Consider the following 23,608-nt stretch of genomic DNA (forward strand, 5'->3'; position numbering starts at 1 on the left):
AGGCACCTCCAATGTAAACCTATGGGAGAGATGGGCCTTGCAGTAGTGAAAAAGTCATTTAAGAGTTTTCCACTACAAGGACATGTCCTACCTCGCAAATATATTGCACCCTGCCTACTGAGCTGCCCACGGCCTACCCTAGGGATGACTTGCATGTATTACAAAGGAATGTTTGTGTCTGGAAAAAGGTTTCTTTGACCAGATCGAAATGGCAGTTTAAAACTGCACACACAGGATCTGCAATGGGAGACATGTTTAAAGTATACTTAAATGGTGGCACAATCCGTGCTGAAGACTCACTAATAGCATTTCATTTACAGACTATGGGCACAGGTGGTGCCACTTTACTGGGGACCTATAAGTAAATTAAATATGCCAATTGAGGATAAGCCAATATTACCATGTTTAGAGGAGCGAGTACAAGCACTGGTTAGCAGTGGTAAAGTGTGCAACGTCCTAATAGCAGCAAAAATGAGGTCGGAAAAAGTGGAAGAGGAAGGTAAAAGTTGGAGGGGAATACCACCCTAAGCCTTACAGGTCTAACAGGGGTTCTACATAATATCACACTGGGCCCTAAAGCGATTGACCGCATCATGGCGGCCTATGCCTCCCACACTGCATACATACGTCTTAATGGTCAGCGTTCTACTCCATTCTGGATAAAACAGGGCACGAGACAGTGGTGTCACCTGTCCCTTCTTCTATTTGGCCTTGTAGTGGAATCGCTAGCCATTCGAATAAGAGATACACCAACTATTTCGGGGATTCCATTTGGGGGAGTTAACCACAAAGTGCGCATGCTTGCACACTATCCTCTCCTAATCCTGACGACCCGGCGGGTTCGCTCCCAGTGATGGTCCAGGTATTGACAGCTTTAAAAAAATAGTCTTGTGATAAAGGAAAACGATGGTCCCTGAAGGGGAAAGTATAGCCTCAAGTTCCTTGGAATGCTAGTCAATCACCATCAAAAGATTGGTTTTACTAGCACACAATTTTATTCACATACAAATTATTTATAATCATAGGAAAGCGAACTCGTCAAGCGCTGATATCATGGCCAAATTAAAGCTGTATTTCCCAAACGATGCAGTGGATGTGAGATAAGCAAGTGCAATAAATATACATCAGTAGTGACTGTGGAGGATGCACAATTGTATAATCTAGACTGATTCAGAGTTTTAGGCTCCGCATTACATTTAAACTGAACACTATAGAGTCAAGGTTTCAACCCGTAAGTGTGGTTTGTGCAGGGTAGTAAACATGAATCCAGTCAAAAAGTACAATCTTGTGTGATTCTGTTAGTACTAATACATTTTAGTTTGCGGTCGTCATTGCAACATTATGCTGCAGAGTGCTGACAAAAGCGTCTGTTCTGCCGAGATGCATCCATGTTTACTTCGGGAGGGTGTCATTTAACTTTCTTCCCCATAGTGCAAACGTGCGGAGTGTCAATAAATGATTTTACTGAGAGGGGTTCACAACAATTTGCTTGCACACTGTTTCTGGGCGCATGATTGACTTGTTAGATCTCTTTTTAATTTATAATTTATCCTTTCAGTACAAACAGAATATGGAGATTTGTACTTACGATTTGATTTAGTTCAATTTCGAGTGAATGGTATTTTGTTCATTCCTGGAAGAGCATGCAGAGTTTCAAGTCGTGTTTTAGGAAAGAGAGAGCCATTACTGTTACAAATGGGATCTCTGGTTGGCCAAGGTTTGCGCCAGAGCCCGGCAGAGACCACCACTCTAGTCTGGGTAAGGGAGTTACACACCAAAGATAACCTCTGCTCAACCCCTTGGTAGCTTGACATGAGCAGTCAGGCTTATCCCGGAGGCAATGTGTAAAGCGCTTGCGCAACACACTCACACAGCACACCACAAAAGAAACTTCACACAAGGTTATAAAAAAAATTGCCTTTGTATTATCCAAAACACATCAGAACAGTAACCACACAATATACACTGTGCCAGCTGGCACTAGGGAGTATTTACAGGGGATTATGTGTACATGACAGGGCCAATCGGGCAACTGTCAGAGCCATTCGAAATGCCTGTAGTATATGTAAACACAACCAAGAACTACTGGTGGAATTAGGAACTTAGCATTATATCCTGCAACATAAAACATAGGATGCACAAATCACCTTGGTCATGAATCACATTAGGCATAAAACTACATAAGGGCCAAACCCAGGGGGCGCTAGAGGGCGCACTGCGGGATGGCTGGCTGACCTGTCGGCTCCGCCGGATGGACGCCACCATAACGGCCCTTTCACCCTCCTAACCCGCCGACCCGGCTAAACTGTGGCCAGCCCCGGGTGTCGGAAGGTACAGCCGACAAGATGCTCTGCTTTTGAAGGCATCTAGCGAGCTCCATGGTAAGAAAACAGCGAACACACGAGACGCTGCCGGGGCGCACTCAAGATGGCCGCGCCTGACGACTGCCGCTTTGAAGCGACCTACTGACCAGCGGAACGCTGAGGATTCCTGCAGCATGGTCCCAAGACACGGCGGAGCGGATGCGAGGGCAGCGTGGCGGCAAGAAAACGGGGGCCGATAGAGGTGGCGAAAAACGGAGTAGTCCGGTGTGCGTTCCACTGAAACCAAGATGGCGGCGGCGCTGGAACGCACGAGACCGGCGGTATCGGCGGCCCCCGGGACAGGCGGCATGGAGCCCCAGCGAGAGCGGCAATAGCGGACAACGAGGTGAGCCAACCCAGCGCTAAGCACCGCCTGGCCAGACCAGCTGACCTCCCCAGATCGGCAGGCTCACTGCGTGGCGCGATCGGCGGGGGTGCACGGGGCTTCCCTTGAAGCTGTAAGACTCCAACCCCCACATCCACAACGGGAGAGTGCTGAGCCAGAGCGCGACGCGGGATACTGCCCAAGGTGAACTCTGCCACCAGACCAATATCAAACCCTACAACGTCCCCCTCCTGCCACACCAGGGGGTAAATGAGCAGACGCACCCAGAGGTGGGGGGCCCAGGCACCAGCGGGAAAAAGCACGCTACCGGCCGGCAGCCCAAAAGCGGCCGAACACACCTCGCCACTACCACTGCGGACTATGGGGAAGCCGGACAAACAACAGTCCAAGCTCCCCTTTGAAACAAAGAAGCAGCCCAAAACAGTGTCAGCCACCCCTGAAACCGAGGGTGAAGTAGAAATGGCGGAGGGGACTGCCATGGAAGCGGTGCTTCGCGCAATCCAGCAGAGTCTGCAGGAAATGAATGGGAAACTGGACAGCGTGGTGCAGAGAGTGGACAGTATGGCGGCTAAAATAGAGAAACACGACGAGCGCCTGGAGGAAGCAGAACAACGGATATCCCGGGTAGAAGACGACCATGCAACCACGTCAAAAGTATGCGGAGGATTGGAGAAAACGGTGGAGACCCTTCGAGCGAAGGTGGAGGATCAGGAAGCGAGGTCCAGGCGGAACAACATCCGAATTTCCGGCCTGCCGGAATCCACCAACACAGGGAGGATGGAAACGTACATAGAGACCCTCCTCAAAGAAATCTTTGGCGCCGACAAACTATCCTCAGTGTTCCTGATCGAGAGAGCGCACCGCTCCCTGGCGCCAGTTCCGAAGCCGGGGGCCACTCCCCGAATGATCATAGCGCGTACACTCAACTATAGAGACAGAGACGCAGTCCTCCGACTCGCCAGGGAAATGGGGAAAATCACACACCAGGGTAACACGCTGGAATTCTACCCTGATCACACCATGGCGGTGCAGCAAGCACGGAAGGAATTTGCGCCGGTGAAGAAGAAATTGCGTGACCTTGGTCTTGAATATGCCATGCTGTACCCGGCCAAACTTAAAATCACGAACCTGGGTAAACCGGTCATCTTGCAATCAGTACAGGCGGCGTACGATTTCATCAAGCAGCAGGGGAAGCGACGGAGGGAGCAGAACAGAGCGGAATCGACCAGCGATGTGGAATGAAAAGTAGGGTGGCAAGGAAGCCTTGTTGTAAATGAAACCACCCAGGGACAACGCAGAGACATATGGTTGGCACACATTGGCCCACCCCGGAACACTTGACCTGGAGGTGCACTGCCACAGACTCTTCTTTTTGGACACTGAAGCAGCGGACCTGAGATGACTGTCCACGCAGTGAGTAGGGGGGGAACATGGGGCCACCAAGGGCTGCGCGTAGAGACATCAGGGACAGGGGGCCAAATGGCTCCCATGGCAGTAGCGTTTAGTAAGGATGGAACAGACGGTGGCCCTAGGACCTGCCCTCATGGCTAGCGCTGTAATGAACCACAGCTACAGAGTGTCCCTGGGGTATATCAAATCTTCGGTGGGAGACACTGCTCGATGGCATACGACTACTTACTATCGGTGGTTGGTGGGTGGAGGGAGAAAATGTTCACACACGTCATACTAAGTCGACATGGGCGTCCGTCCACGTCCACTACGTGGATGGAGATGTGTGAACCTGGCGATACCCCCGAGCGGGGGCGCCCCACAATGTGTTTTCAAGTTCAGATTCAGTTAGTTCAGGGATGGCTTTGGCACAGTTCGGGCGCTAAAGTGGGTGGGGGGGAAGAGGGGGAAAGGGGTATGTTTGATTTACTAACTCTGTGTCTGAGAAGCATGGCGACCTCCATGACCATACATGCACATGCACAATGTAATAGCGGCTTCACCGACCCGGCGGGGATTACGCATCCAGCACTTCACTGTTTACTGCATATTCGGAGCCATACACGGCAGCCGCACCTCGAAATAGACGCCGAGATGAACACATATACCAATGGCGAGAGTTGACACGTTAACCCTGCTCACGTGGAATGTACGGGGGCTAGGGAACCCGAGAAAGATCAGGCAGATGTTTGCCTATTTTGACAGATTACATGCGGATATAGTGTATTTACAGGAGACACACCAAGATGCCTCGCACACATCTACACTGGGGGCGAGGTGGGCTGAATCAGTCACAAGCTCTAACTACTCCACGTACTCCAGAGGGGTTAGCATCCTCATACGTAAGGGCACACACTTTGACATTACAAATGTGAACAGGGACTCGGAGGGAAGAAGTGTGATGGTAGAGGGGAAGGTCAGGGGACAGAGACTCCTGTTACTGAACACGTATGGCCCTAATGTGGATGACCCGGGGTTTTACAGGAAAATATGGCAGACACTCGCAGATACACATATAGACCACATACTGTGGGGGGGTGATTTCAATGTCACACTACAGGATCAGTTGGACCGGGCTGCACACACCACGGAGCACCATGTCAATGCAAGACATATGTTGCGGGACGCGATGGAGGACCTCCAACTGACTGACATTTGGAGGGAGGGTAACGCCGGGATCACCGCTGCAACACACATTAATGCTGCAAACAACAGTTGGGCGCGGCTAGATTATTGGCTTGGTTCCCGAGAGATCCTAACGTGGGTTCGACACGCCTCACATCCGCCCAGGACACTGTCAGATCATAATCCAGTTTTGCTACAGATAGAGGTCCCCAAATATGAACCGCCGCCCTTCACTTGGCGCTTCAACGCGACTGCCCTGAAGGACCCGCTTTATGCCACCGCGATACATGAGGCAATCATAGATTACTTCGCACTGAACGGCCCGTCTACGGACGACCCCTGTATCTTGTGGGAGGCGTTTAAGGTCACAATAAGGGGGGTATGCATTAGCACGTCCTCAGGTATACTAAAGGACATCAGGCGACAACTGCGCACGCGCGAAACAGCGATACAGGAGCTGGAACACATGTACACACGCACTGGGGATACCAAGGTGCTAGGGGACATACAAACCCTTCTAACAGAACACAGACAGTTTGCCTCGGACGAACTCAAATACGTCACTAAACGGGCGACGGCCAGGCGATACGGGGAAGGAGGTAGACCGGGTAGGGCACTGGCAGACAAGATATGCTCGGGGAGGGCCCCACAGAATATTACAGCCATCACTAGGGACACGGGTGAAAAGGTGAACGACGTCAAGGGCATTATGACAGAATTTATGACACACTATGGTGCTTTATACCAAGCACGCCCCACGCCCCCGCAGGAAGACTTGCTAGCATACATGGAGGATGTAGAACTGGCCTGGCTGTCAGACGGGCAAAGAGCATATCTGGCACGCCCTGTCACGGTCGAAGAGGTTACGGACACAATCAAGCGGCTGCCGAACAACAAAGCACCGGGGCCGGACGGATACGTGACAGAATTTTACAAAGAATATGCAGATCTACTTGCACCTCACTTGGTAAGGCTGTATGGGGCGGCTCACGCAGCTCAAACCCTGCCAGGCACCATGAGGGAAGCCTTACTCATTGCGCTCCTAAAGCCAGGTAAGGTGGAGGATAAATGTGACTCATACCGCCCATTGTCCCTTTTGAACGTGGACACAAAAATAATAGCCAGTCTACTGGCGGACAGACTGAAACCGCTCATGCCACTACTAATCAGACCAGACCAATCTGGGTTCATACCCGACAGGGCCACCACGCATAATACCCGCACACTCTTCGCTTTAGCCCATTACCTATCACCAGACACGAAAGCAGTGGCAGTGCTGCTAGACGCTGCCAAAGCATTTGACACAATAGGGTGGGCTTTCATAAAGGCAGTCCTGGTGCGCATGGGTTTCCCCCTGATGTTCTTGGGCTGGATTTCCATGCTATATACCAATCTGTCGGCACGCATCAGAATAAACAAACATGTCTCGGCACCCATTCCGATCTGCAGAGGGACGAGACAAGGCTGCCCACTTTCGCCGATGCTCTTTGCTTTGATCCTGGAGCCCTTGGCATGTAAAATAAGGCAGCACCATCACTACTCAGCCATACAGATGCCATCACGCCCCATCCACATATCGCTATACGCAGATGACATGGTGCTTTACGTCAAAAACCCGGCGCAAAACCTAAATCCGCTGATGAGGGAGTACATAAGGTTTGGGAACCACTCCGGTTTACAAATAAATTGGGATAAATCACTCATTTTAGCACTGACAGATAGCACACGCCCTATACCCTTGGACTACCCACTCGAATGGCGGGAGGAACCCACGAAATATTTAGGTGTGTGGTTCCACAGGGACCCAGAACTAGTCATACGCACCAACTATGGGCGAGCGATAGCAGAACTGGGGGATAAAATAAAAAGGTGGAATAAGCTCCCATTGTCCCTGGCAGACCGCACTGCAATCGTGAAGATGGTGATACTACCCAAATTTTTGTATTTATTCAACAACGTCCCGATAAAACCGCCGGCGGCGGTGTTCCGAAATATCAACTCCTTAGTACTTAGTCTGATATGGGCAGGGAAACAAGCACGACTGGAACTGCGCACCATGACACTTCCATATGCCCAGGGGGGTTTCAAGGTGCCAGACCTCTATCTCTATTATTTGTGCGCCCAAGCGCAATTCGCACATTATTGGCATCACGAAGTACCCTTCTTAACGCATGTGGCGGTAGAGGCGGGGGACACAGACCCGATACCGCTGGTAAACATACTGCTACATACACGCCCCAAGCTGCATGACAGAGACATAAACACGGTAGATACCACCACGGAGGCGTGGAGATTGATGGGCAAAGCGGCTAAGACACTACCACTGTATGCTCCAGCTCTGCCCTTGGCGCACAACCCACATATATCAGTGACACAGGAACAGGTGGGCATGGATCTGCTACGGTGGGCGGGCATAGATAAAATGGGGGACTTGTATCTCAATGGGGGCTTCCAAACGCTAGACAAACTGCAGTACATCAGCAACCCGTCCCTACTATTCACCTTTAACTATTATAGGCTCCAGAGAGCACTAAAGGAACATTATCCGACGTATCCGGAAGAGCCGGCCCAGCTAGCACCCCTGCAACTCCTTCTCACGACACCCACGGCATCGCACCTAGTGTCTAAATTATATACTAGTTTACAGGGAGCGATAGGGGGTGGCACGGATAAAGCTAGAAGCAGGTGGAGCGAGGGACTAGTGACACCACTAACGGAGGAGGAATGGGCGTCTGCTTGCATGCTAACAGACATGCTGACACCAAACGGTAACCTGCGAATCATACACTACAAATACCTCCATCAAGTTTACTATACACCACGGAGGCTACAGAGATATGGGTTACAAGAGGATTCGAAGTGTAAAAGATGTAAGCAGGAGGGGGCGGATTTCATGCACCTGGCATGGCATTGTCGCAGGGTGGCGGGCTACTGGATGCAGGTGGTGCAAGCACTGAATGTCATGCTAGAAACTACTTTAATGTGCGATGCAAAAATGTGTCTCTTGGGTATTGAACCGACATTAAGGGCGACGAGGCGAAAGTTCTGTGCAGTTGCGTTGTTGCTGGCGAAAAGAAGGGTATCACTGCACTGGAACAGTACAAAAAGCCCAGTGGTTAAGAGGTGGCTAGAAGATATGGTGTACTGTAGAGACACTCTGATCACCTATGAGGAGGAACTGCCAGCTAGATCAAGGCCCAGAGACTATTGGGAATACCTCAGAACCTACTTATTGGAACAGGGTAATGAGGAGAGGATGAATGTGAGCAATTAGGAATGTTACATGAAGTGTAAATAACGGGTGAACGAGCATAATGTGATATGGGCAGGGAGGGAGGATGCTGTGACACAGAGTTTACGTTTCTGATGGACACTCCGAGTTAAGTTAGGAGTGCTACCATCAAGTTGAAAGTTGGGAGAAAAGTAACCAAAAAAGTGAGAACACTGGCAAGAATATACGTTGCTGAAGCACTGTATTTGATAGTGAGTATAATGACGATGTCAAACGCCGCCGGTCCTACGGATGTCGGCTGATGGGCTGTGTACATACCAGAGAGAGCCCACTGGGGCACGTGCAATTGTAGCCGGCCACCACTGGATGTAGGCGAATCACTTGTAATGTATTTTCTGATATGCTAAGTGCGAATAAACATCTTACACCAAAAAAAAAAAAAAAAAAAAAAAAAAAAAAAGGGCCAAACCCAATTAGCATAACACATTATGCAATAGGCATCACAGTAGGCATCACAAGCATAAATACATTATGCAATACCTGTAAGGATGAGCACCATCACAGAAATACATTGGGCATCACATTAGGGCATTGGCCCTACCAATACTCAACTGAGCCCCTGGCCAACTGGCCTTCCAATGGGCTCAAATGCCCTATGTCCAGAAATGTCAGGGCCTAGCTGCAACTACAGCAACCTACAAAAAGTGTGCAATGCACTGGCCTAAATGTAGCAGCTGCCCACTACTTGCTGGGCAGCTCTAAAAGCAAAAATGCGGCCACTGGTACTTTTGCGCCCTTAGTCCCCACTGGGACATGGAAAATCAAATGTGCCCCCAAAGGAAATATCGGGCTGGCACCACTGTGCTCCGAATCCCCCACTGAGATTCTTCACAACAAATTGAGCCACCATTGCAGCTACCCACTGCCAAACGGGGCAGCTGGAGATAAATGAGCCCTGGAATCACTGTCGCTTGTGAGCCCCACTGGGCTCTTTCACAAATACACCCACGTCGCAGCTGCCCACTGTCTAACAGGGCAGCTGGGAATACTGCATGGACACCCCTGGTGTCCTTAGGGCAACCGCATGGGGGCGAGCACTGACAATGTGCCCCGTCGCACCCCACAACCCAAAAGTTAAACACAGAGCCCCATTCATCAGGCTTTCTGGACTCTTTGAGGCAATCTCCAGGCACCGGCAATGTGCCCCGAAAGGCCTCTTCCTGCTGGGACCTCTCTGGTGGCACCAACGATGCATGGGGGGCAGCCCCTACTCACCGGGCTGCTTGGGACGCTCCACCGGTCTCCCTGGCAGACGCGGGGTTGGACCACACGGAGGGCTCCTTCCAGTACATGGGGGCCCTGACTTACTTTGCTCAGATTTCTTCTGTGGCTGCGCGGCTTCTGGGCAGTTGTAAGAGCGATGTAGGCTCCCGCCTGGCTTCTCAGTGTTCACGGGGCTCCCTCGACACCACGGGAGCACCTCTCGGCCAGCATCACCTCAGCCTCACTTCCGGCCCGCCCACGTCCCAACACAGGGTGCCTGACTTTGTTTCGCAGCTGAGCTTTCTCTCGGCAAAGCGGCAGGCACCTGCGAAGAAAGCACAAATACGTGGGGTGGTCACCCGCTCGGTAACTCAAGACCCGGGGTGGGAACCCGCTATCAATCCAGGAGAACCAAATACAAGTATAAAGTGTGGTGGGCACCAGAGTTTTCAGAAATTCTGGGGAATCCCCAGGCAGCAGCCCAGAGCTGCAAATGAAAAATAAAAGCGCTCTCTAAGCGCTATGGCAAAATCTCCAACACTCTCCGCAATAGAGGGAAAGCGCACCCAGGGATAAAAGTCCAAAGTCCAGGAAAAGCCCTTCAGGATGAAGGCGGGGCAAACGATGGGCCCAGGCAGGTCAGCTCACAGAGCCCTCAGGCAGTCCCTAGGGAGGCAGTCCCTAGTGGCGGTTCCTCCTGGAGGCCCGGCAGTGGCAGGCCCCTCTGCCCCCCCACCTCCCCACCCCAAGTCAGGAGAACAGCCCAACACTGAACATTTTCATGGGGTCACAGCCCCTATATTTAGACTAACATTTCCCTTTGTCTAAAAGTGCAGGGCATGGGGGAACCAGATGCAACTAGTTCAGGGGGATTTAGAGCACTTTGGTTTTCGAGGCTCCTCTTTCCCTTTATCAGGTGGGGGCTCAGTGATCAGACACACCACAGGGGGCGGAGCCAGCATTGTACAGCCTGGGCACAGTCCTATTCAGAGTCAGGGGATTACCTCTCCCATTACTCTTAGCCCATCTGTCCCATTCAGCCAAGCTGACTCACCCTACCCCTCCTGGAGCCACCCACACCCCTCAGCTCCGGTCAATCACAAACCAGACATGCATGCAATTCACATAAGGTAGACAGATAAATTGCACACAGAAACGCCAACTTCTAAAAGTGGCATTTCTCCACCAGTCACCATAAATCTGCGCACACCACCATTGCGCAGAATTTATCCTCACAATTTCATACATACTAAACTCGACCCGGCACTCCTCTCATACCTGGAATTACCATAGACACCCTTATCCCCTATGCATTCCTATGGGAGGGCAGGCCAATCTCACCACACGTACACAGAGAGCGTACGCACTTTACACTGGGCCACAGTGCTAAAGGGCCTAGAGGCCTAAAACTACTACCACCATGTCAGAGCTTAAGGCAAAAAGTTCAGGGTGAACCTGCCAAAAAGGGCCACGTCCAACACCACCATTCAGGTTTTTCAGTCCTATGCAGATACCTACAAGTAAGCCCTTTGGCTAATATTCACAATCTGGGGGTTTGCTAATATAATTGATCCTCCCAGTGCAGCACAACGAGTTTCGTATGTGGATTCAGATTAAGAAGGACATCAAAAGTTAATTTTTCAGGGCATTTAGCGCTATGGAGTGCCCCACACGTCCTTCCTCACAATATCTTCACCTACTTGAGAAATTGGTCCATTTCTTCACAGGCCCTAAATGGCTCATCTTGAGCACTTACGCCACAATGCAGGAATCCACACCTCGCACTACACACCCTTTCCAGACAAGCTGGGAGACATACCTGGGTTGCGTATTTACTGATAAGCAATGGGACAAACTCTGGAGAGAGAGGTCTTCGAAACCCACAGAAGCATCTCTCACAGAGAAGCATCTCTGAAGGTTATGTACAATTGGTACCTGACCCCATCAGGAGGACACATTTATACACATTAGGTAGTCCTGCTCAGTGATACAAGCTAACAGGAAACTTGAAGAAAATCCCAGGCCGCATCAACAGCGTGCTGGGATACCCTCTCCCATCTGACCCTGCCAACCTGGTCCTGGTTATGAAACCCACCACTCTAGAGGGGACGACACATACTGACTGAGCCCTAATGGAACACATGTCTGGCACGGACAAACAGCCCCTCCTGCTATCTATTTTGGAAACGGCTAGAACCCCTCCCCGACCAGCACAGAGTCCACAAACTATGGCAGATCCTGGCATTGGAACACCTAACACACAAACTCATCCAAACAGATGAGATTTACCTACCGATGGCACCCATTGACTGGCTTTCTAAATTAGACTACCTGTGCATTCAACTACCTCTCCTTAGGGCGTTACATTTATTTTATTAAATAAGGCACCCTCTCCACCAGAGTTTGCCATCTCCCTATCCCTCCACACTCCATTGTTTAAAGTGGCATCCCTTTCTCGGGCCCACCTGGGATCAATTTTGCTTCACCCCTCACACTATTACATAGCACAGGGACGGGATTGACTCCTCCTGTACATTGATAAACAGACGCATACCCACCTGAGGTAGTCCACCATTGCCATCTCAGACTCAGCTATGATATAGCTTTGTTATATCCGGGGTTTGAATGTTTTACATACTATGACAGGCTAAGAGACAGATGGCTATGCCCTCCGAGGCAGCTGCGGTGCTTAAGGGCCAATACTTCAACATCAGATCCATGGCCAAGCACTCCACTCCATTATGGGATCTCATCACTACTCTATCCCCTATCCCCTATCATCTGTTTCTTTATGGAGACATGGCTACATTCTGCAGCTCTTCCGTGCATTCTGGCCACTCCAGAGACCTACTCCATGAGTAAACTAGATAGAGATCAGACCTGGAGACCAGATGTCGATCATCTATTAAGTCTCACTGAAAGTGAAAACGATCGATACCCTACGTGTAAACTTGGTGGAATTATGCCATTCTCCTCCACCATCTGTTGGAAAGGGGCTCTTGTATACCCTCTGCCAGGGGCCTAAAAAGATTTTTGCCATGTACTCATGGACTACATTGCACCACACATTTTCTCGTAAAATAATTTTCGGCTACTAGGGGATTTTAACATCCATGGGGAAAACCTGGAAGACACTAGCGTAGCCCAAGATATCAAATTGTTAAGCTCCTTCAGAATGTGACAGGACCTACACACCTAGCAGGTCACAAATTAGATATTATTTTTTCTAACTCACCTGAAATTTGTAGTGAATCTCCACTAGCCCCCAAAACGTCTTTGAAGTTAAGATCACTGCCATCTATAACAATTTTCCTACTGCCCAGAGTCAAACAGTCCCAGCTATAGACTTCAATTTGCTTACCCCTAACAGAACCTCTACATTAGAGAAATGTGAGCCCTGCTCACTGGAGCAGGTTCAAACGATGGTTCGCTGGTGCCAAATCTGGCTCCCCACATGACATAAAGCCCCCTAAGGTCACCTCCTCCTTAGCCCTCTGTATTGCACCTGCTGTTACTGGCCTTTGCAAGCTAACTCTAGATCACTAGATTTGGCTGCTTTTCCAAATGAGTGGAACTCTGCTGAAGTAACTCCGATACTAAAAGAACCTAATGCCAACTCTGATATTCTCTCCAATTATCGCCCTATCTCTCTACTTCCTCTGTTAGTAAAGTGCCTTGAAACCCACATAAACAAACAACTGGCTGCAGATCTGGAAGAGCACAAGATCCTAGACCCCTCACAATCAGGTTTCAAAGCTTTACACAGCATGGAAACCGCACTAGTGGCAGTCACAGATACCATTAGACTCTCATTGGATACAGTTATTCCGGTAATACTGGATCTTTCAGCAGGGTTTGACATGGTCTCACATTCCATTCGAAACCACAGACAGCCCGATGCGGGTACAACATGGCAGAGCACTACACTGGCTCTGGTACCTTATTAGCAGTCGTACCCAAACCATCACGTTAGACTCCTTCAATTACCGCTCTATGCGGGATGAACAGAGAAGTCCTGCAGGGCACTTCCCTGAACTCGACATAATTCAAAGTCTACATGGCCCCACTCACACAGATTGTCAGATCCTGCGGGTTAAAGAGCTCTCTACATTTAAAAAACTTTTAAAAACATAGCTATTCTAATGGGTTTACTGCACTTGCCTTTTCTGGTTGCTAGCATGGAGATCCACCCCTGCCCGGTTTTAGTCGTTTAGTGATATATCAAGTGACCGTAACATACTATAACCAAGACTTTTGTCATCAGAGGAAAACGGACTGAATCCTTCCCCGTTGATCCATAAACTATTGAGACTGAAGGAAGAACAAAAGGGGGCTGCATCTGGGAGGGATTTAAGTTGTGTGCATAGGTGCACAGTTACCTGAGGTTTAGTGGAAATGGGGATTATAAGGAGCAATTTCTGGTGAGCAAATAAAACACACTTGGGATCCTGAAATCGGGAGGGGGGGGGGGGTGGAGGAGTCTTTTTCCTTACCCTCTTAGCTGTCCTTTTGAGTGGCGCAGGGGGTGAGGGAGATCTTTGACTCAGAGGGCCCTCAATGATCAGGAATGTGACACATCTTGCCTCAGCATCAAAAGTTCTTAACCTACAACTTTCACTGCTTTAAGACAATCTACCATTGCCACTTATAGCATCACTTATAGCCACAAATTCCGCTTTTCTTTTGTCACACAATGCTCCTGCTACCCATGCAAGATGGTTGCATAAACGATATCAGTATGCCAGACACTGCAAAGAATGGATACATCACCATCTGTTCAATAAAATGAAAAGACTCCTTTGGCAGACACAGCTGGCTGGTGGAGTGGCAAAACTCTTTACATCATTGATAATGGCAGTTTCAACATAATTGGCTGGATGCAATTCTCATTCATATGTGCATGAAAAGAGCAACGGCTGAAAACGGAGGACCCTCTTTGGGAATAGATCATATCAGCATTCCCAAAACTGCTACGACCGTCTGGGTCCACGCCCACAAAGGGAGCAAAGACTGGTACCATTACCCCTTCTCCGGTACAGAAATCAGTGGGCCAAACCAGGATACTTCCAGAGATCACAGGCACAGGCCCAGACAGCGATCTACTGTAAGCAGGTTGTATTCAAATACAGAAACAGCCAGTGCCAACAAACTATGGTCCTTCAAAGCAGCACCTAAACATGGCCAGACCACAGCACTATTAATGCCCTCTCATCATCACCCATCACACAAACAATACAGCAGGCGCCAACTCGATGTGCACTCCCAAGGCACATAAAGTACTCACCAACAACGGACTCTTATTTACCTTCAGTGGAGAACTTAGAAAAAGGTAATGTTGACTCCCAATGAACTCCAACATAATGGTTGATAATCTTAAATTTGAAGCCTTAATTAGACTTCATGTGTATATCATCAGATAGGAAGTCAATGCTAAGAAATAAAACATTTGAAGCACAGCTTTAGAAAGGTTATTGAATATTTAAAATAAGAAAAGCTGAACCATGGTATGCCTTTAGCTCATTTTTATAGGATTTATAATTTGCAATATAATTGACGAGGGTATCATCCAACCTTATAGGGGGATGATTCAATTCTTTCCCCAAAGAGCACTTGTCCAAGGTTTTCTGATGGTCGTTTTTCATCTTTGTCGATGCAGAAGTCAAAACTAGAAGAAAGAATAATTTTAAATATGAGAACATTTTACAAATAAATTACAAAGAAAGCCATAAAAAACATAAGTGTTACAAAAGTGTCAAAACTTCTTTGAAAGGTCTAAGCGAAATGCTGGGGTCAAGTATATTAAATAAGTATATTGAATTCTTATAGGACAGGAAATAGAATAAATTGACCAGACTTCAACAAGTAAGTCTTTATCATTTTTCTGCAGCTCATTCGACAGAAGATATAATAATTTACGTATGAGCTCTTACAATAATAAATACATAGATGGGCACAGAAAGGTCAGAAGGCGAGAGAAAGGGGGTATTAAATGAAATGGTGTGGAAGAAAGGAGAGGTAGAAAAAAAAGAGAAGGGGATGAAATCAGAAAAAAGTCGAGGGAGAGTTATTAAGGAAAGGGTAAGAAAGTGAAGAAAGAAAAGAGCAAAGTGATAAAGCGAGTTAGACGGAAAGAAGAAAGCAAGGACAGCATGAGTGAGAAGTAAACAGAAGGCACAGGAGGTGAGCGGACAGAATGGCTACAGGCATGCATTTAAGCACAAAAAAATTCAAAATCGTCTGCAAAGGGCTGGGTTACATCCCAGCATGGTACATGTTTCACTGTAAAAGAAAGTTCGATTGCGAATGTTGATGCCTTTAAAAAGTTCTTTTTTTTTATTAAACACGTGTGTCCTTTTTAGGCAGTAATTATGCGTTTTACCATCACCATTTCAACTAATAATTTCAGTCTTTGGGGTTCAATATATTTCAAGCAAAAGAAAACGCATACAAGGAAAACTATACTACTCTGAATAGTTAACAGCGAGAAAAATGACATTGATGCGGGGCACATGCGGTCCACAGTTTAAGTTTGGCCACCCAATTCTTTGGCTGCACGTGACTGGCACGTGCATGTCCTGTAAATGGGTTGAGGGCGGCAATAGTCAGTCTCAAAGGGGTTACAATGAGTGTTTTAGAAGGGCGGATGATTTCCTACAACCACGTTCAAGGAGGCATTCTCTAGTTTAAATGAGCTTCCTTTTCATCAAGGAGGGCTTGCTTTGTCTGCAATAACAGCTTTCATCGTTACATTAAAATGTACATTTATAGAATATATAATAGATTAATTTGGCTGTTTATGCAACTAAGCCAATCTTTGTAGAGCACGACTCACCGACCCATTAAAAAGGGTTTAACAAATTGATATTCAGTTGGTTTACAAGATACTCACGCGTCATATTCGTAAGGAATAACGGATTCCACCGAGTCCAGCCGATTTACAAACAACTGGATTTGTGACTAAAAGAGAAAACAGATAGAATGTGGTTAATAAAGGAAATTATACGTATAGGAAGTATATGTTTAACATTCAGCTTAAATAAGGAAAAAACAAATCTATCTTAAAATGTAGGCCAGCCTGTTCTCAAAAAAAAGTAAATAAAATATAACAAGTTACTCATGGGTTAGTTTGTGCATCTCTGCCTACCTTCTGTTTTTTTTTAGGTCGAAGCCTACCAGACATCACAGCTTTCTTATGTGCTAAAGACGTCTTAGGGACATTCAGAAAGCTTCCCAGGGAATGTATTCCACCTGTTGTTTACAATTGGCTTTGTGGTTTGTAGCTGACATTTTCTCATTGCTAGCTTTATTGGTTTCAGGCTGTCTAAGTCAGTTCCTCCTTCCTAAGAAGCAAAGCCTTTTCACACTACCTCGCCTTGTATTCTTCCAGGAGTGCTCCTTTCTGTAAACAGTCATGTAAATGTTATTCTTATCTTGTTACATATGCTGTGCATTTAAAGACAGAGGTCAAAATGTCAAACTATGTCTTCCAAGGGAGCTTAGGGTTTACTTTTCATTATCAGACTTCAAGGGGAGAGGATTTATGTAACAATTGTGATGGATACTGGGGATAGGAAAGGTTTTCTCTTAGCACATAACATTTAAATGAACTGCATAACTATTTCAGAACAAAGAATTAGGAAAGCACAAATGAAGCACATTTTTTGTTAATTCTGAAGTGTGTTGGAAACAAATACTTTAATATGATCAAAACAAAATCAGTACATTAGGTGATGCCTTTTCTAAACATTATCGTTTGTGCGCTGTATAGTTATAACTGTATGTCTGCGAGAATGTAATGGCCATTTCAATCGAAAATGTGTGGTCTATAATGGCAGTGCGCTACCACACCATGCATACTCCACTCTATGCCACTTCATTCTACTCTGTGCCACTCCACTCTACTCTACTCTACTCTACACTACTCCACTTAACACCACTCCACGCCACTGCACTCCGCTCCTCTCTACTCGATGCCAATGCACTCTATGTCACTCTAGCGAACAGCACTGCTCTCTTCGCCACTGCACTCTATGCCAATACACTATACTCTGTACCACTCCAATCACTGCACACCACTCTAATCTAGTCTGCATCACTGCACTCTACACCACTTTACTCTATGCCACTACACTCTATGCCACTTCATTCTACTCTGAAACAATCTCGACGCCACTGACATCTGCGCTACTATACTCAACTTCACATCTGTTACTGAATTCTACTCTGTATAACTGCACTCTATGCCACTGCACTCCACAGCACTCCACTATACTCTACGCAACCCTACTCTGCACTCTATTATGCACCACTCTAATCTACACCACTGCATTCTACAAAGTTGCATTGTATGCTGGTGAATTCAATGCTGCTGCACTCTGCGTCACTATACTCTGCAACACTATGCCAATGCACTCAAGACCAACCCCTCTATGCCACTCCACTGTACGCAACTGCACCCTATGACACTGCACCTGCATTACTCCACTCCACTCTATGCCACTGCACCCTACCGTGCATCACTCCCCTCTTCACAACTCCCCTATGTATCATTGCATTCTACTATGCAACACTACACCACTGGCGCTCCGTTGTACGCCACCGAGGAACAAGTTACTTACCTTTGGTAACGTTTTTTCTGGTGGATACAGTATCTGCCTGTGGATTCCTCACCTTATGAATATCCACAGCATCAGCATTCCGTGGAAATTTTTCCTAGCTCTCCGCGCCGACGAGGTTGTCACAATGCCATCAATCAATCAATCAATCAATCAATCACGGCATTTGTAAAGCGCGCTACTCACCCGGGAGGGTCTCAAGGCGCTGCACACGCGGCTCCGCATGACATCACCAGAGCCATAAGAAGATCACGTCAGCATGATTACGTCAGTTCCACCCATTTTTTTCGGTGCCACCGAGGCAAAACGGGCGGACCAACCATAGAAACATTGCAAACATAGCACACAGAATTCACACAAATACACTCAGTGTAAACTGAAATAAGAAAGCAAAGAAAGCTTAGATTTCAAATAAAGTCAACAATGGACAAATAGAGGTAATAAAGTCTTGAATACACATAAACATCAAATATCCAATACCTCATCTTTTAAGGTTTAAAAAGGTGGACAACAGGGAGGCGGAAGGATCGGTGAGGAATCCACAGGTAGATACTGTATCTACTAGAAAAAACGTTACCGAAGGTAAGTAACTTGTTCTTCTGATGGATATATCTGCCTGTGGATTCCTAACCTTATGAATAGAATCCCACAGCAGTCTAATCCCCGGGCGAGGGTGTCCACCCTTATATACCAAAAAGTCTTGGAAAACAGAGCGCGCAAAATGGCCATCCCTCCTCACCTCGGAATCTAAGCAGTAATGCTTCACGAAAGTGTGGAGGGAGGCCCAAGTTGCGGCCTTACAGATGTCCAAAACAGGAACACCCCTGAACAAAGGAGAAGTAGACAATTTAGCCCTGGTAATGAGCTCTAATGCCTACAGGAGGCTTCTTACCAGCCAGGGAGTAGCATATCTTGATACACACGATGATCCACCTGGATAAAGTACGCTTGTGCACTGCCTTGCCCTTCATACGACCAGCATATCCAACAAAGAGCTGATCATCTTGACGGAAGTCCTTCGCTCTATCTAAATAGAAACTAATCACCCTCTTTGGATCCAAACGATGAAACCTCTCCTCCTCTTTGGATGGATGAGGGGGGAGGATAAAAAGTAGGGAGGGTAATAGACTGACCTAGATGAAAGGGAGTTACCACCTTACGCAGAAAAGCAGCCCTGGTCCAGAGAACCATCTTTTCAGCATGTATGGAAAGGAAGGGTGGCTTTGAACTCAAAGTCTGAAGTTCACTCAACCTCCTAGCCGAAGTGATAGCCACTAGAAAGACAATTTTGAACTTTAAAGGACAACTATACATAGGTTCAAATGTGGAACCCATTACAAAAGTTACCAGATTTAAATCCCACTGGGGCATAATAAAAGGAGTGGGCGGAAACATGTTAGTAAGCCCCTTAATAACCTTAAGACTATTGGAGACTTAAAAAGAGAAGGTTGATCAGGCAAACAAAGAAATGCTGACAAAGCAGACAAATATCCTTTAACAGTGGCTAAAGCACAACCCTGCTGAGCCAACTGAAGTGAAAAACAAAGAACATCAGAAAGATGTGCCTTCAAAGGATCAATAGATTTCTCGCCACACCAGTTAACAAATTTTGACCACCTATTGGAATAGATAGACTTGGTGGAGTGTCGCCTGGACGATAATATAACATCCACCACGTCCGGCGAGAGAGAAAAATAATTCAGGTTGCCTTGTTCAATCTCCAGGCATGAAGGTGCGGGCTCTGGAGGTGAGGGTGTAGTACTTCCCCCTCCAACAGCGGGAGGAGGTCTACCCTGAGAAGGAGATGGAGCGGAGGGTGCGACAAGAGGTGAAGGAGGTCTGTGTACCACACCTTTCTTGGCCAATCTGGGGCGATCAATATAACTTGGGCCCGGTCTTGGCGAGTCTTCCTCAGAACCCGAGGGTATGGGAGGAAACGCGTAAAGGAGTTGTTAGCTCCAACTCAACTGAAATGCATCTCACAACGCTCCCTGCATCGGAAACTGGAGACTGTAGAATGACAGGCAGTGCGCGTTCTCGAGAGTGGCAAACAGGTCCACCCAAGAAGTTCCCCACATCTGAAAGATGTGTTTAACTACCACCGGATGAAACCTCCACTCATGGTTGGTGGAGAACTGCTGAAAGACTGTCCGCATGTATGTTCAGCACCCCAGCCAGCTGATTTGCCATCAAGCAAATCCGCTGGTCCTGAGCCCAGTGGTATGTGTGAGAGGGGGGTCCCCGCAGGGGAAACGTGTTATGTGCACCACACACGAGCAACAACACTTGTTTATACTTTCTCAACTATATAAACATCAATCAGAACAATTGAGAGAGGTATTGTCATTTATTTCACAATACCAGGTATCAACCATTTGTCAGTACATTCTCAATACTTTTTGGAAAGTCCCAGATGGGGGGGGAGGGAGAGGAAGGTAAAGGAAGGGTGTGTGCTCAGGGCAGTGTAAAGTCAAAGAAAAATAGACATAGTCAAAATGAAAACAATCATGAACGATATTTACATATGGATCAGAACAGATCTACCACAAAAGCCTGAATAATTAAGGCATCCGTTGCAAGATGAATACACTAAAGGCCTTCAACGGTCACACATGAAACATTGGAAATGATTAGAGGACATGTGCCGGAGGTCCGCATCAAGAAACAAGAGCCGTCGACGTTTCAACCCCTGGCCGTAGGCTACGTTAGGTCCTTTAACGGGGTCTTCATCAGGACAAGTGCAGGAGAAGGAAGGGGCAAGGTTGAAAGGGGCGATAATATTTGAGTTATCAACCAATCAGCCGATTGGTGAAGGTTTCTTGGGATGCATTCACAGTAGTCAAACAACACGGGGGGTAGGGTGCAAAGGAGTATGCACCAAATTGAAGAAGCAAACTTAAAGGCCACTGTGGGTCTTGTCACTCGAAACTTTTCTCTTCGACAAACTTCCAAAGTAAGTGGTCGCTCCAATTTGGAAATTAATCTGGGAGCGATCTACCTTAACTTTGGTATCGGTCTATCTACGAGTCACATCAGATTACAGCGAGGGCCAGAATTGCTCAACCGTTCCGTCAGTCTCAGTGAAGTGGAAACACGTTTTTTGGGGAGGGCTGCTAACATCAGTTGAGCATCACTGCCGAATCCACATAATTGCTTCGCGGAGTTAAGGCGGGAACCGTGGTTTTCAGTTTCCGTGGGGAGTAAATCCTGCTTTGGCCTACACCCCTGGGATATGTTACCTCGACGCATGCGCAGTGTTATTGTACTAGCTGTGACTCAGTGGTATTCCAGCCGTTTGGAAGTCGGTGTCGCCGTAGCAGCGTATCTCTGAATTTGGGTTGCCCAGGACTGCCCTTCACACTTTCCCCACTACGGACATCTTGTCACCACAGCCAAGAGGGTATCAGGCCACAGGTAGGCCTCACAGGAACATATCCCAGGGGTGTAGGCCAAAGCAGGATTTACTCCCCACGGAAACTGAAAACCACGGTTCCCGCCTTAACTCCGCAAAGCAATTATGTGGATTCGGCAGTGATGCTCAACTGATGTTAGCAGCCCTCCCCAAAAAACGTGTTTCCACTTCACTGAGACTGACGGAACGGTTGAGCAATTCCGGCCCACGCTGTAATCTGATGTGACTCGTAGATAGACCGATACCAAAGTTAAGGAAGATCGCTCCCAGACTAATTTCCAAATTGGAGCGACCACTTACTTTGGAAGTTTGTCGAAGAGAAAAGTTTCGAGTGACAAGACCCACAGTGGCCTTTAAGTTTGCTTCTTCAATTTGGTGCATACTCCTTTGCACCCTACCCCCCGTGTTGTTTGACTACTGTGAATGCATCCCAAGAAACCTTCACCAATCGGCTGATTGGTTGATAACTCATATATTATCGCCCCTTTCAACCTTGCCCCTTCCTTCTCCTGCACTTGTCCTGATGAAGACCCCGTTAAAGGACCTAACGTAGCCTACGGCCAGGGGTCGAAACGTCGACGGCTCTTGTTTCTTGATGCGGACCTCCGGCACATGTCCTCTAATCATTTCCAATGTTTCATGTGTGACCGTTGAAGGCCTTTAGTGTATTAATCTTGCAACGGATGCCTTAATTATTCAGGCTTTTGTGGTAGATCTGTTCTGATCCATATGTAAATATCGTTCATGATTGTTTTCATTTTGACTATGTCTATTTTTCTTTGACTTTACACTGCCCTGAGCACACCCCCTTCCTTCACCTTCCTCTCCCTCCCACCCCCCCCCATCTGGGGCTTTCCAAAAAGTATTGAGAATGTACTGACAAATGGTTGATACCTGGTATTGTGAAATAAATGACAATACCTCTCTCAATTGTTCTGATTGATGTTTATATAGTTGAGAAAGTATAAACAAGTGTTGTTGCTCGTGTGTGGTGCACATAACACGTTTCCCTTGCGGGGACCCCCCTCTCACACATACCATATAGCGCCCAGGTCCCCGCGACTGCATGGGTTCAACCCCCCTTGTGTAACGGGTCCTGAGCCCAGGACCAGAGCCGCAACGCCTCTCTACAGAGACGGTACGACCCTACTCCTCCCTGCTTGTTGACGTACCATATCGCGGTAGTGTTGTCCGTCAGGGCTTGAACCGACTGACCGCGAATGGGAGGGAGAAAGGCCTTTAGCGCCAAACATATCGCCCTCAATTCCAGAAGGTTGATGTGAAGCAACCTTTCCTCTGGAGACCAGAGACCCTTGATCTCCAGATGGCCCAGAGGAGCCCCCCACCCTAGGTTGGAGGCATCTGTTATCACTGTGGCCACCGATGAAGGAAGATGGGAGGGCTTCTCTTGAGACAGATTGCCCTCCATGCTCCACCAAAACAGATCCTATGCAGCTTCTCTGGAGATCCTTACAGACTCCCTGAGATCTCTGTTGTGCTGATACCACTGCCTGCAGAGAGACCACTGGAGCGCCCTCTGACCGAGCAGGCGAAGGACCTTCAGAACTGGAACAACTGCTCCATTGTAAAACAGAGGAATAATTTCCTGAATGTCGAGAATCCTTTGCGGAGGCGGGAAAGCTCGACACGAAGTGGTATCCAGTACCGCCCCTATGAACAGGTTGCGCTGTGAGGGCACCAGGTGAGACTTGGGTACATTTATCGAAAATGCCACATGACTCTGGATGGCGTATCTAGGACTGCTTTTCTGCATTACCAGGAGGGGTTGGGGAGGTAGCGGAG

General features: G+C 47.8%; 1 protein-coding gene across 1 annotated transcript in view; it reads right to left on the minus strand.

Annotated features, from left to right (window-relative positions):
* Window positions 1-23,608, minus strand: part of LOC147718680 (transmembrane 9 superfamily member 2-like) — a 1,534,671-nt gene that overhangs the window by 1,394,671 nt on the left and 116,392 nt on the right. Inside the window, exons 2-3 of the mRNA XM_086918630.1 lie at window positions 16,668-16,735; window positions 15,350-15,443 (exon numbers count right to left, since the gene is read on the minus strand). Of these exons, the coding sequence (XP_086774756.1) occupies window positions 15,350-15,443; window positions 16,668-16,735 (162 nt within the window). The remainder of the gene's footprint in view (window positions 1-15,349; window positions 15,444-16,667; window positions 16,736-23,608) is intronic.

Source organism: Lissotriton vulgaris, chromosome 4_1 (assembly GCF_964263255.1).
Source record: "Lissotriton vulgaris chromosome 4_1, aLisVul1.2, whole genome shotgun sequence".
Taxonomy (NCBI): Eukaryota; Metazoa; Chordata; class Amphibia; order Caudata; family Salamandridae; genus Lissotriton; species Lissotriton vulgaris.